Source organism: Nyctibius grandis, chromosome 12, assembly GCF_013368605.1.
Source record: "Nyctibius grandis isolate bNycGra1 chromosome 12, bNycGra1.pri, whole genome shotgun sequence".
NCBI lineage: Eukaryota > Metazoa > Chordata > Aves > Nyctibiiformes > Nyctibiidae > Nyctibius > Nyctibius grandis.
The window spans coordinates 22,402,195-22,416,312 of NC_090669.1; the positions used below are offsets into that span (position 1 = coordinate 22,402,195).

General features: G+C 39.8%; 1 protein-coding gene across 2 annotated transcripts in view; it reads left to right on the forward strand.

The window, feature by feature from the left end:
- The window catches only part of NFAT5 (nuclear factor of activated T cells 5), a 68,732-nt gene that overhangs the window by 23,960 nt on the left and 30,654 nt on the right, over nt 1–14,118 (forward strand). Inside the window, exons 2-3 of one of the 2 annotated variants that reach the window (XM_068411662.1) lie at nt 12,017–12,078; nt 12,535–13,093. In XM_068411662.1, coding sequence (XP_068267763.1) covers nt 12,564–13,093 — 530 coding nt within the window. In that variant the 5' untranslated portion in view covers nt 12,017–12,078; nt 12,535–12,563. The remainder of the gene's footprint in view (nt 1–12,016; nt 12,079–12,534; nt 13,094–14,118) is intronic. The other variant, XM_068411661.1, reaches the window with a different exon arrangement.

Genomic DNA, 14,118 nt, shown 5'->3' on the forward strand with positions numbered 1-14,118 from the left:
TACCTGTTTTGCTGCTGTTATTTTGCAGCACAGGCCTGTTAACTCCTAGAATGCACCCTGCCTTCAGAGCTAATAAATACCTATTTGGACCTAGGGCAGAATGCTGACCGACTGTAAACCAGCAAACTCTAGCTAGGATAAAAAATGGCGTGGGAGATTCCATTCTGGGCCACGAAGCTTTTACCAGACTCTGAGGGGAAGAAAGGTCATGTTTTCCTTTAAGAGGCCTGAGGAAGCTTAGTATTTAAACTCCATTCCCACACAGCTCTGAATTGTAATGTATTACAAAATTCTCAAATACATGAGAATATAATATATGTCAGGATGGCACTTTTATAAACCGATAAGTTTAAATTAGTTATTTTTCTAATTGACAGCATATAAAAATGAGGCATGACCTTCTTATCTGCATCTTTATCTTACTCCCAGTCATGTTTTAGTCTAAAGACTCTGTCATTGATCTTCCTTAAACGTAAAGAAGTCAGGATTTAAGGACAAAGTTCTGATTTGTGAGGTTAGTCTTAGTGCTGGTTTGCATCTGAAATTCTTGTCAGTAACTTGTATATATTAGTAAACATCTGTGCAATGAGGAAAAAGCGATCATTATGCTCATGATAGATGCATCTTTCTTCATTGGATAAGGGTTTGGTTTTTTTTTTTTGCATAATTTGATCCCCATATTTCCTACAAGGTCATGTTCCACCTTCCTAATTGGCCTTAAATTGTTGCTTGAGAAAAATGTATATATTTAAGGTGAGGATTCCAATAGCTGCATTATTCTTATTTCTCTCTGAGTTCAGATGCATTAAATGTTTGTGTGAGAATGTTTCCCAGATTTGCATGGTACAGGGATCCTGATCAGAAACTGAAGTGATTGTAGACTGGTCAGAGAAACTTTACAGCACTGCTCACCATTCATGTTTTGCCAGACCTCTTCTGAGAGAACCTGTGGATTTAACTGTGCACAGTGGAACTTCGGTCATTGAAAGAATTTGATGTTTTTATTTATTATATTGAAAGGATTTGATATTTTTATACCACTTTTTCAAAAAAGAATTCGGGCATATATTTCTAAAATGAAGATACTTAATGCTCGGTTTGGTTCAAAGACGTAGCAGCAACCAAATCCTGCAGAAACAAGTATCTTCACAACAAGCAAAGGAAAAAATCCCACAAACGCTGTTACACTCTAAATCCACAGAGAGACATGAACTGCTAATTACTTCTTTATCTAACAGAAAAGACTTAAAAACTTGAATGGAACTAAATGTCTGTTACCTGCAGGTATTTAGTGTCTGCTAACAGCCAGTCCAGTTCCTTTAAAAAAACCTAAGAACAGGTCAGCTGTGTTTGGGTTAAACTGCAGCACAATTTTCTTGAATGAAGAACTTCAAAAAATAGTGTTGAGATTTTTTGTTAACACTGAAAGGAGACCTACTCGTTCAATTAAGAACACTTTTCAGTGTCGGAGAGAGCGTGGTTTCACAAAGACGTTGAGCTGATACCGCTGCCGAAAGAAGAGCTTGTCATGTGCGTGCTGCAGAGCGCGTTGGATGAAGGCCCTGCTCCAGGTTAGAGCGTCCCAGATGGGTTCACTGTGGGTCTGCACAAGTGGGTTTGGAGGCACGAGGAAAGGAGTAACAGGGGGAGGAAGGAGCAGTGAGAAGAGGTGGAGCCAGCTTCACTCAGTGGCTCTCAGTTTGTGCTGGTTTAAATTGTTTACCGAACTGTGGCTTTGGAGACCTTCCATCAGTGTCGTGACCAGACAGTTAAGTTTCTGTGTGCCGTTAAATCAGGATCAGAAGTATTCAGCACAAGCCACTACAGTTCTCCAAGTTGTTAAAAATTTTCTTTACAAAAACCTAACCCACCAAACAATAAAACCCAAACAGAGCAAAGGCTAGTTTGTTTTGATTGCTTGTGTCACTTTCCACTGCAGTGAGAGCAAGAACAATTGAATCTCGGTCTTTTCTAAACACCTCATTGTGGTGACCAGGACAATTGAACAGCGAGTTGGGCAGTGTACGTGTGAGGAGAGGTGAGCCCCAGCCCAGAGCTGGTGCTGCTAACCCCACAGGCGCTGGGGAAGGCTAAGCCTCACCATTTTGGCCAATGAATGGTATCAGATAGATAGCTTTAGTGTAGCATCTTAGTGGGGTTTTTGTTTGGTTTTGTTTTTCTGTCCTCCACCACGTCCTTGAAAGAAAATACCTGCATCTTAGATAAATGTTTACCTGCAAAACAGGTCCGTAGGCCATGTTCCAGAACGATAAAGGCAGAGCAGAAAGCTGAAAAGAACAGTCCCTGCTCCTCCCTCGGGTGTTAGGAGGTAACAGAGAGAGATAGAGGAATATATATATAAAAAAGATATATTATACCCCAAGTGTGGGCAGAGGGTTGGGTATTTCTGGTAAGTCTGAGGCCAGGCTTTTTATCTCTTTAAGGCTGGGGACGAACTCTTGGGAACAGAGGAAGGAACATCAATGTCTACAGAAGCTGTAGGTGGGGGTACAAGGAGAGGTGAACTTACTCTTTGGAGTGGATCTCAGTGCATTGTTTTATAGTCACAGTCACCCCTCCTACAAAGTCCTGCTGTGGGGTGACTGATCAGGATTCCTCCTCGAAGCCATCTTGAACTTGGCACTTCTGAACTGGTGCTGGTACCCGCAGCACAGTCTGGCTGGGCTGGGCTCTGATTTCTTAATGGGAGAATAAGAGGAAAATCAGCCTGGGCTTTGCCATGTCTGTAGGCTTATACAGGAGAACATAAATATATGTTTTACATATCTATTTTAAAAGACTAGATTCATTTGCATATATCAAGTCCTTAATAGCAGGCTATAGGCATGTTTTCAAGGAGCTGACACTGGACAGATGATAGGGTGAGGAGGAAGGAGGACATCGGCAACCTGGTGCTCCTCCATCTGAAATCTTCCCCTTGTTTTGTGTCAGTGTCTCTCTCTTCCCTTTTCAATTTTTATGTCAGCTCTTACTTGCTCTAAAAGCTCACTTTTTTGGGAAGTGATAGTTCAGTCTCCAGAGCGTTGTGGGTAATGTCATTTAAAAGGAATTTTTAAAAAGTTTTTAAAAGGAAGGGCTGATTTGAACTGCTGCTAGCACACTGTGTGGGGAAGCCAATTGCAGGTATGATTACTCTCGATAATGAGAGGATTATGTTACAAGGAGCGATCCAAAGTGGTGAGAGCTTTTTACTACTCCTGTAATAGTGAGCACAGTTTGTTCTCTGCTTCCCAAAACACAGAGTAGGGTAGTGTGTGGCTGAAATTCAACTTGAGGCTTTTCTGTCAGTCACTTTGCTGTGTGGTTTTGTTCCACGTAAATCACATTATAGGTGAGAAATATATATTGCTGCAGTTAACTAATCTGTTTTTTTTGGAGGAGCAGGATGGGCTGTTTTTAGCAGTGACGACCTCGCAGGGGCAGACTTCTAGTTCTTCCATTTGTAAATTTGTTTTATGATTTACAGAACAGTTTTAAGAATATTAAAATGGAATGTTGCTGATTGGATTTTCATTAATTTGTTAATAAATGTGTATCTCATATTCATTAATCCAGACAAAAGAGGTGTTACCCACTCTCTGAATATCAAACAAGCAAGTATAATTTAATAGAACTCCAGGATTTTGAGCTGCAATGTTCACAACCTAAGCTGCTCTCTCAGGCTTCTAATTCTGTTATTCTGGAAAGCAGAAGGAAGGAAAAGGATCTGGTTTTACCGCTAGAAACTGTTCTTGGTGCTTGCTATTTGAATTGTGAGTGTCTTTGTTCGGGGACAGGAAAAGGAGGATTTTGCCTGGTGCGGTACCATAAACACATTAAATATGAATCATCTTCTAGACTCTTGAAGTGCATGAGGGTGTCCTGCTGAGAAATGTCATTGTAAGCTGTGCCTGGAGATTTCTTATATGAAAGAAATGTGCCTGAAGCTTTAATGATGCCTTCTACACAATATTTTCAAGCTCCAGTTGCAAGGAGGGTGCTTGATTCTTTTCAGTTGTTGGTTCTTAAAGGTTGAACAAATTTTTCATGTTGATCAAGACGCACTGAACAAGTGTTTCAAACAAAATTCACACTGCTAAATTAATTTTAAGTCCTTTCTCAAAGGTGTCTTCCTAGTTGGTAGGTCAACACCTTCTTGTCTTTTGGGGGTGATTCAGGAATATTTTCGACCATGTACTCTAAACGAGTGTTGCATTCTCATATTTTGTCTCCAGTAACACCAATGCTCAAACCTTCCGAACCCCAGTGCAGAAAACTTACAGAAACTTGCTTCTCTGCTTATCATCCATTCGTTCTTCTGTAGCAGATCTTGGAATGAGCTGCTTCAGCTTGTCGATGATCTCTTAAGCCGCTCTCCATTTTCCGCAGAAGTGAATATGTATCTTTCCATATTTTTTATATTGCTCCCCAGGATAGTATTTCCTGCATCGTTCCCATTCTGACAGTCTCCAGTTCTTATCTCAAATTGAATTCTCCACAAAAAGAGCTGTGTTCTTGCTGTAACAAAAGGGGAGCGGATTTTGTGCCACTGAAACGTATTTACTGATCTCTTTTTGCATTCTTCGTGTTTGGATACAATTAATCTGTGATACGTTGAATTTTTCTGGCTCCCAAACATCTGTGTTTGCATCCTGGGAAAATATTTGGTAAATGATAAAAGTTTTACCTTTTTGTGTCAATTTTGTGCTCCTTTTCAATTAAAGGGACAAACTACTTGTCCCAAACACCAGTGATTGGCTTTTTTCATCAGAATTATTATTGAAATACTTGATATAAGCAGTTTTGGTCATTTAAATTATGAAAATAAGGCTTTGTGTCTCAATTGCTATTGTAGAGAAATGGGTAAAAATATTTGAATCATCTGTGGGGTAGAGACCCTTAGGTGCTAAGGGGTATGGGTCATGTTTTCCGCTGCCAGCATAAGGCTTTTCATCATTCTCAAGCTAAAGATTCTAATAAAGCTTCAAAATGGAGATGTGGGGTTTTTCGTTTTGTTTTTTCTGAGTAGCTAGAGTCAGGCTTCTTAATTTTTATTTTTAATGAAAATATTTTGTCAATTTATCATCCTTCCTGGTGTCATTAGTCAGTTTTTCCTGTTGATACAGAAATAATTACCAGAAATTTCAAAAGGGAGATCAGTGCTGCTACTCGTTCTGTTATCCTGGGCTTATAATTACATGTTGTAAACAAATTATCAGAAAAAAAGATTCCTCTCTGTAGTTGGTCTCCAATGCCTGTAAAAACTTCCATTTCTTTGTCGGCTTTTCCCTTTCCCATCCCACCTCCTCCTGGCTGGAAGCGCCTTCCGGTGGTTTCCTAGGAGGGTGTCTTCCAGGGATTTCTGCCTGCAGTGTGCTTGCTTCACTCGTGTCAAATACTTCTTTCTTACAGAATTAATTTAAACCAGATCACAGAATCACAGAATCAATCGGGTTGGAAGAGCCCTCTGGGATCATCGAGTCCAACCATTGCCCTGACACCACCATGGCAACTAGACCAGGGCACTAAGTGCCATGGCCAGGCTTTTCTTAAACCCCTCCAGAGATGGTGACTCCACCACCTCCCTGGGCAGCCCCTTCCAATGGCTAATAACCCTTTCTGAAAAGAAATGCTTCCTAATGTCCAACCTGAACCTCCCCTGGCCAAGCTTGAGGCTGTGTCCTCTTGTCCTAGCGCTGGTTGCCTGGGAGAAGAGGCCGACGCCCACCCTGCTACAACCTCCCTTCAGGTAGTTGTAGACTGCACTAAGGTCACCTCTGAGCCTCCTCTTCTCCAGGCTAAACACCCCCAGCTCCCTCAGCCGTTCCTTGGAGGTCAGACCCTCCAGACCCTTCCCCAGCTTGGTCGCCCTCCTCTGGACTTGTTCCAGCATCTCAACATCTTTCTTGAAGTGCGGGGCCCAGAACTGGACACAGGATTCAAGGTGCTCTTCAGAACTGACTCCCAAGTGACTCTGTCCACCAGCCTCTTAAACAGGCTAAACTCTGCCCGCTGGAAATCTAAGGCAGAAGTTCTGCTCTTGCCCCTGAAGGAAGCTTCGTATATCCTTATATAAAGGAATCCTTCCTATAAAGGATTGTATCAATGTACTCTAGATCATCTCTTTATTCCTAAATTATTTTCAGTCTTCCTGAATCTCATGTAGTCACTAAACCCAATTTTCAGAACTGCTCAATCAAGCACGAGCTGTTTTATCATTCTGAGAGATTTTTTTTATGGCGAATTCTTGCATTAAGTGCCTCCTATTCTTACATCAGAAAAGCTTGAGAATTACTTTGCGACAAGAGAATTTCCTGTTCCTTAATGAATGATGAAAGACCAAGACAGTGAAGGGCAAAAAGAGAACGGTGTTATTGTACTACGGTTTGGGCACCTCCTCGCAGTAGCCAGCGTTGAAGGCTTCATGAAAGCCAAGAGAAGTTCATAGAAAAAAACAACTATGTATCTAAAGAACAAAAGAGTCCGTTTCTTAAGTTGAATCTTTGTCAGATTGTCATACAGTTGCTCTTTTAGGGTAGCGGGCTCCAGAGGGAGCTGAGGAGATGACAGGTAGAGCCTGGAGAGAGCAGCTGAGGCTCCTGGAGTTCTGACTTGCTTGTGCACAGCCGGTTATCGCTCCCAGTGGGGAGGATCTAAGATCCATGGAATTGGGGTGTGTGAGCCACTAACAAAAATTCTACGTAGACACCTAAACTCGAGCGTTAATTTAATAACGGCTGTCATTTATAACAAACCCAGACTGATTGATGTATGTACCCAAAGTATAATACACTGCTTGGTTCAGCATGTGAATGTAAGGGGAATTTACACTGTTGGGCTTAATGTAAATTAAATTAACCTACCTATCTTGAATCTGAGTGTTTTTAATGACTGGTGAATTGGATTGCTTTATTATATTTGCTGGGATGCTAGTTTTTTTCTCTATTAATACACTTAACTTGCATTCTAGCTTCGCCATTCAGAGACAGGCATCGAGTGGTGGGTTGTGTGACAGTGTCTGTCAATAGTGAAGACAAATAGTGCCAGAGACACTTAACCCATCCAATCTCACCCAGGGTATAGGTCGGTCTTGTTTTCAGACTTCTTCATAAGTCTCTTTTCTTTCTTTCTTTTTTTTTTTTTTGTTTTATTTCTAAATAGTGGATTGATACTGATTTGAAACTAAACTTTTTGGAAAAGTTTTTGACATTACATGAGTAATACAAGCAGAAGAAAAGTAGAAACCCAAGTTTGGCATGTGAGGTGTTGAAAGCAGGTTTGCAGCCACTTTGTAAGTTCTGGGTTTTACCTTTAAAACCTTTGGCAACACAAGGGTTGATGCTGGAAATTTTGCACATAGTATCCTTGTGGGTTTGTGCTGAAATTGTTCTTCTGTGTCCAGTGTTCAAAAAAACCAATTAACATACAAAAGTCTTACCAAGAACATGATGTGTTAGATAAATTAACAAATTTAATAAATGAGTACACTTCATCTATTAAGCTTATACACCACCTAAACCTCACCCTGTGTGTGGAGTTTTCTTTTTTGACACTTAGTTGTTTTCTGACTGTAGCACAGGGGATCGCATGGGTTGCAGGATAAGTTCAGAGAAAGGCAAGTTCTTAAATGGCTTTTTGCTACTCCTGGCTGTTCATGCACAGGTGGCTGAAAAACTTACAAAAACAAAGATATCTCCAATTTATTTACACTTGCCATCTTAAGCTTTCCAGTCTGGGAAATGACTTGCTTTGCACTCCAGATGCAATTAAAAAAAAAAAAATCGTCAGGACGCTATTTGTTTCTTTTTGAGGGCTTGATGATCCTTGTGGTATTTAAGGATCTCTTTGGAAAGAATGAACAAGGGTTTCAAGATTGGCTCCACCTAAGTGTGATCTAAAGACAAGACTCCCTCAATGCCGAGTAGTGATTTTTTTTCTCTTTCTCCTGCCTTTCAGACCTCCTTTTTTTTAGAGGCTGAATGCCTTGTTTGACTTCACGAGATAATAGGATGTAGAAATATCTGTCATTGCCTTAGTTGCTAACTCAGGAGGTAATACATTTTCTTTGTGCAATGCTTTATGTTTTTGAAAAGGAAAAGACTGCACTGGTTTGCTCACGGGGATGCTCTTTGCTCTGTGTTCCCTTAGTCTCTGGTTTTACATTAGCCTGTGGTTTTTAGCAGCATGCGTTTGTGCCACGTGCGTGTCGCATCCCTCCTTCCACTGCCTGCTTTTTGGCTGCTTTTGGTTTTCAGAAAGAACCTCAATCACTCAGTCTCTTGGTTGTGAATGTAATTCTGTTCACTGCCTGACGGTGAGGTGGATGTGTGGGAGCAGTAGGCAGCTTTTCAGACTTTCTGGGAGGTGAATGTACAAATGACTGGTGTCATCAACACGGGAGTTGCTCTGAAATTTAGCTGTCGTAGGAGTAGTGCGGAGTAACTCGTTATCTTTGCATTCTGAACTCCAGCACTAACCACTTGGGTTGTTGGTTATTGTCTATCTTCAATTTACACATTACAGAATCACTTATTATCAATGTGTAAATTACGATATCCAAAACAGAACCAGGGCTTCCTGGTGCTGAACTGTTTGGTATCACTCTGCCTCTCAGAGAAGAAAAGATTGTAGGGCAGGCAGCAAAGGGAATGACTTATTTCAGCTGCCATTCGTGTTACAGTGATGGCAAGGAAGAGATTCAGGAGGTTTAGTTTCAACAGTGATCAAAGTTGCTGTAATGTGGAAGTAGGTTTCTTCTCTCTCTTTTTTTAATTAAGAAAAAATAAAAAACCCACCTTGCGATGCTGGTGCAGGTTCCGATATAATACTGTGGCTGCATCCTTGCCATAAAATGCATTTGGCTTCTCTTCAGTGCTGTTGCTCTGAAAGCAATTTTTATTTTGAGGCTGTGTTAAAATATCTTCAGCCTTGTATTTCAAAATGTACGTACTCATTTAAACTATATATTTGTCATTACAAGCACTGTTAAATTGCAAACGAAGGAGCCACCTGTAACAATTCCCATTAACGTGTGTCTAAAGAAAGTAACCTCAAATAAAAGGATGGTGGTATTTTGTCTAGTACCTGCAGATGGGGGAAAACTTCATTCCCCAAACCCAGGGAATGCAAAACGCTCTCACCTTTTCAAGCAATACCAGTCAAGTTTGAATTACTGAATTACTGAAAACTTTAGAATAAACTTTTTTTTTTTTCCCCCAAAATGCAGTATATACAGCTAAGAGATCCCCTTTGGGTATCAGATACGTGTGGGTTGTTACTGGCTTTAGAATAAATTGATAAACTGAAATGGGAGCCGTGTAAAACATACAGTGGTTTATTCATTATAGGAGCTGTGTGAATTCTTGTTTGGTTGACCCTGTTTCTTTATTTGTTAGTTCAAAGGAAGATGAGCTGGCTGAAGGCCTGCAGACTCTGTGAGAAAACATACATTTTACTATGTTTCTCAGTATTTGTGTAACTTCAAATGTTACTAAAGCAATTACTAATTTATCCCCCAAAATGGGTTTTAAATTTTTGTATTTGTTCTGATATAGCCAGTTTATCTCATTGGCTGTAATATTTGTCATACTTTCTCACATACTTTTAATTATTATAATAGAGAAGACACTGGCCTGTACATACTTTAAAACATTTGCATGTTTATGGATGGTAATGGCATTAATTTGAGAGTATGTAAGGCTAAAGAGAGAGGTTTTCTTGCCATTGCTGTTTAGCTTGATCTTCTTTCGATAATCTAATCTTAGTGTTCCACAGGGCTGTCTCTGGTAAATTCATAAAGGACAGTGTTTCTTTCCTTTTTAAATGTATAAAGGAAAGGTATGAATGGATAAAGGAAAAATCTATACACATATTCACACACATACAACTTCTAGGAAAAAACCCTGGAGGAGAAGTTGTTTTGGATAGCAATAATGGTAGCAACTTAAATAGTGCAAAATGCTGCACCCTAAAAGAACGATATGCTGAAGAGGATTCTGTTTAGTGATTTCTTTATTTTTTTTTCCTAGGAAAGTGAGGGAAAAGTACAGTTGTTGCATTTCTGGACAGCGTATGCATTGAACCATTTGCTAAGCAGGGTATGGTCAGTGCGTGGCACATACCTGTTCCATGCAGACCTGCGTATGGACTGTCACTTAAATTTTTCTTATAGGTCTTTTAAAAGACCTTTCTAAAACATTCCCAGGACTTGCTGCAAAAAGATCAATCTTTAATATTAATCTATTGGAGGAAAAGTCCTCCAGTTCTAGAGCCCTGCTACCTGGTTCAATGGACATAATTATTTGTCACAGTCTTTATCACGGGCAGGCAAACCTGGGACGTGCCTACGCTGCGTTGTACTGTGCATGGTGCTCAGTTTCATGTTAGAAGAAGAATTAATTTTAAATGGGGGAAATATTGGTGTTCAGTAACCCAGCCCTGCAGCGTTCCTGCATGCAGCACACGTGCTGTAGGCATGCTGCCCATTTCTGTTTGGTTCCGAGTGTATCAGTGATGAATGGAAACTAATTCTATTTTAACAAAACAAAGTAAACGTCCCAAGTAGCAACGATCTCTCTCAACTCAAAGTGGCTGCAAATCAGCTCCTAAATGTTGTCACTGAAATTAATATCTAGAGTTAATAGTTCTTGCCAATCCTATAAATGTTTTTGACAAAAGCATTGCATTAATGCATGATATAGAAAGGATAAATTTGCCTTTAAATTGGAATGCAGTTCAAAGTGACTGAATTCTCCAGTTTCAGCCGCTATATATGCCAAAGAACAAACTGGAAAATGGAACTGGTATCATTCGTCTGCTCCTCGTTCGCTGGGAGGTTCGGGGGAAGGACTTCCTATGAAGATAAAAGCAGAATAGTTTATTGATAAACGGTAATTTTACAGTCTGAAGTAGTGGGGGTTTACTTTTAAATTCATTTAGGACAGGAAAGCTGTAAGAAACAATAATGGTTTAATAATTCTTTATCATCAGTCACTGATACCCCCTGGTAATCACAAGTAGAGTGATTTATAGGAAGGTTTGCTAAGTTTTGCTGTCAGTTAATTATATATATAATGGCTGAACATACTTTATTCTGTTACTTTTGAAGAGCTTAAATAGCTTAAACGGGATAAATAGTTCAACTATCTCTACGCCTTTTAGACTTGAGGGATTAATATAATATTTTGGATTTAAAAAAAAATCCCAACCAACAAAAAGGAGAACACCATGTTTCTCTTAATAATAGGTATTACCTCTGTGACATCAGTGACTAACTGAACACACATTGTATAATTATGTGTATATATTACGTACAATTTGTTTCCAAAACTAGTTTATTTCTGTGATTCTGGTTTATGGTGTAAGGTGTGGTCAGCAGTGCAGAAATACAGCAGATAGCATCTCCCCCCTAGGAAGTTTAAATCTGAATATAAAATTCCATTATTCCTCAGTGAGCGACAGCTGATTTAAACAAATACTGACAGACCTACGTTTGTCCGTGCTGCTTCCTCTCAAACATTTTAGCCTACGTTTTCAGCTCGTTTGTCCATTAAAATTCTTCTGTGGAAACGATGATGTTCTCCAGAAATCTTCAGGGTTTTGTTTCAATCGTTTAGCTGTCCTTCCATGTTTCTAAACAGATTGATCTGTGTGACCTCCGGGGACGTCACCATCACATTGTTTAGAATATCCTGCTTAATATGAATTTTTCAGAGGTCTGTCCCAAGCTGTCTCTGCCTGCGTAAGGGACTCAGCTAATAAAGTCTGAGAGAAATCAGTCTCGGAGACTGAAAGAGTCAAATCACAGCAATTCCCTGTCTTCTTGTGTCATCAGCATGTCCCCAGTACAGATACCTCACCCCTGTTTTGAACCTTCAAAATAAACAGCTATGTCACAGTGACTGATACCAGTTCCATTTTGCCTACCAACTCAGTTGATTTTATATTTTATTTCTCATTTATGATGGAATAATCAGCAGCTCTTTTTCTCATTTATTTTCTCATATTTTTATTCCAGGATTTGCCTCTGAAGCAGGGAGTGTCTGCATTAAAAATGACCTGTAGTTCTCTGCTTCATAGGTTAGAAACTTATTTTAATATTTTGTGGCTAAGCACAGTCCCGTCTTTTTCAAAAATAAAAATTTCCAACAATAAATGGTTTAATTGGCATTGAATGTGGATTATAAGCATTTTGCATTGGGGCTTCCATTATTTTAGATGAAATGGCTTCTACACAAATAATTAGTCCAGCTGAGGCAATGAAAGCTCTGTTTACTTGCAGCCATTTTTACGAATTAACATTAAGTTTTAAAAGAGTTGATTACAGTGGATTACTAAGTTATTTGGACATTTCCAAAGCGCTGTACTGGCTAGGCTGTATTGCTTTACGCATTTACATTCTAAAACTTTCCAAATTCCAAATATTTGTTGGGGGAAAGAAATCGGTTCATAAATCACTTTATTTCAATGGGACTGCTATAGCCAGCACACACACAACCATGTGTCTTGTATTTACTTCTGAATTATACACCGCAGATGCTTCTTCAGCTCCTTCCTCTTCCTCCATGGGCGGTGCTTGCAGCTCCTTTACCACCTCTTCCAGTCCTACCATTTACTCTACCTCAGTCACCGACAGCAAGGCTATGCAAGTGGAGAGCTGCTCCTCAGCCGTGGGGGTAAGTACCAGAGGGGTAAGTGAAAAGCAGTTAACCAGTAACGCAGCCCAGCAGCAGCAGTCAACGCCGAAGAGACACACAGTCCTGTACATCTCGCCACCACCTGAGGACTTGCTGGACAACAGTCGGATGTCCTGCCAGGATGAGGGCTGTGGATTGGAGTCAGAACAGAGCTGCAGTATATGGATGGAGGATTCACCCTCCAACTTCAGTAACATGAGTACCAGTTCCTACAATGATAACACTGAGGTGCCACGTAAATCGCGCAAACGAAACCCAAAGCAGAGGCCAGGGATCAAACGTCGAGATTGTGAAGAGTCCAACATGGATATATTTGATGCCGACAGTGCCAAAGCGCCTCACTATGTCCTTTCTCAGCTCAGCACGGACAGCAAAGGCAACTCAAAAGCAGGAAATGGGTTGGTATCTGCTTTTTTTTTTTTAAAGTTCTATCGCCATATGTAAAACCAAACTAATAAAACTCCCCCCACGCCCCATCAAGTATTCTGCTCAGGTTCTCACATAAATCCCTTCCCTTCTCTGCTGTTCCCTTTTGTGTCCGAGACCATGATAAGTTCTCATTAGACTTTTAACCTTTATTTAGAAGATAAAGCTAAACTTCCCTGCAACAATTGGATGCAGCACTGATGAGCTCATCTGTATTCTTGTTTAAGTGAAATTCCTAAAAGATTGCACAATTCCATTTATAAGATGGCAATGAAAAAGTTATTGTATTTAAAAGGAAAGGCAGAAGTGGACTTGGACGCACCCTAAACCTTAATGTTTTTTGCAGGATTTTATGTGAGGATTTCAGTCTGTGCACTTTACCTGCTTCTGTTTGTCTCTATTTATAAGATAGAGAGTGATGGGAGTAGAAGTTAATGGTTTGTTAGGATTTCTCATGATTTACATTAACACATGCTTTACCTTTTATAAAATGTTAAGATGATGTGGTGAACCAGATTTTGTTTTTTCTTGTGAATTCACTTCTGTATTTGATTTTTTCAGAAATAAATCTCTAATCCTGTTTCTCTCTGTGCTTCTGGGTTGTGTGCATGCGTGTGTCTGTACATGGGCACGCCTGGGTGGTGGTCTCTCATCTCTCCCACTTCACACTGTTCACTAAATGCATTTCAGTAGTTGCTTAAAGAGGAAAAAATCCATCAGTTTACAATAGTGTGTTGATACATTTTTTATTTTATTTTTTTTAACTTGTGGCTTCTTTAGTACTTTTAAGATGGTCAAGTGGATAGATTTGGCTTTTTAATTTTTTTTTTTTTGGGGGGGGGGAGTGTATTTTGTTTGATTTTACTTTTATATATGTGCTTGCACTATGTTCTAATGTTCATCACAATAATGGTGAATATTAAAATTTGACTGATGGGAAAGATTATGAACTTCTCATCTTCCAAAGAGAAAGAGCCTGGAGTCTGTATTCCCAGGG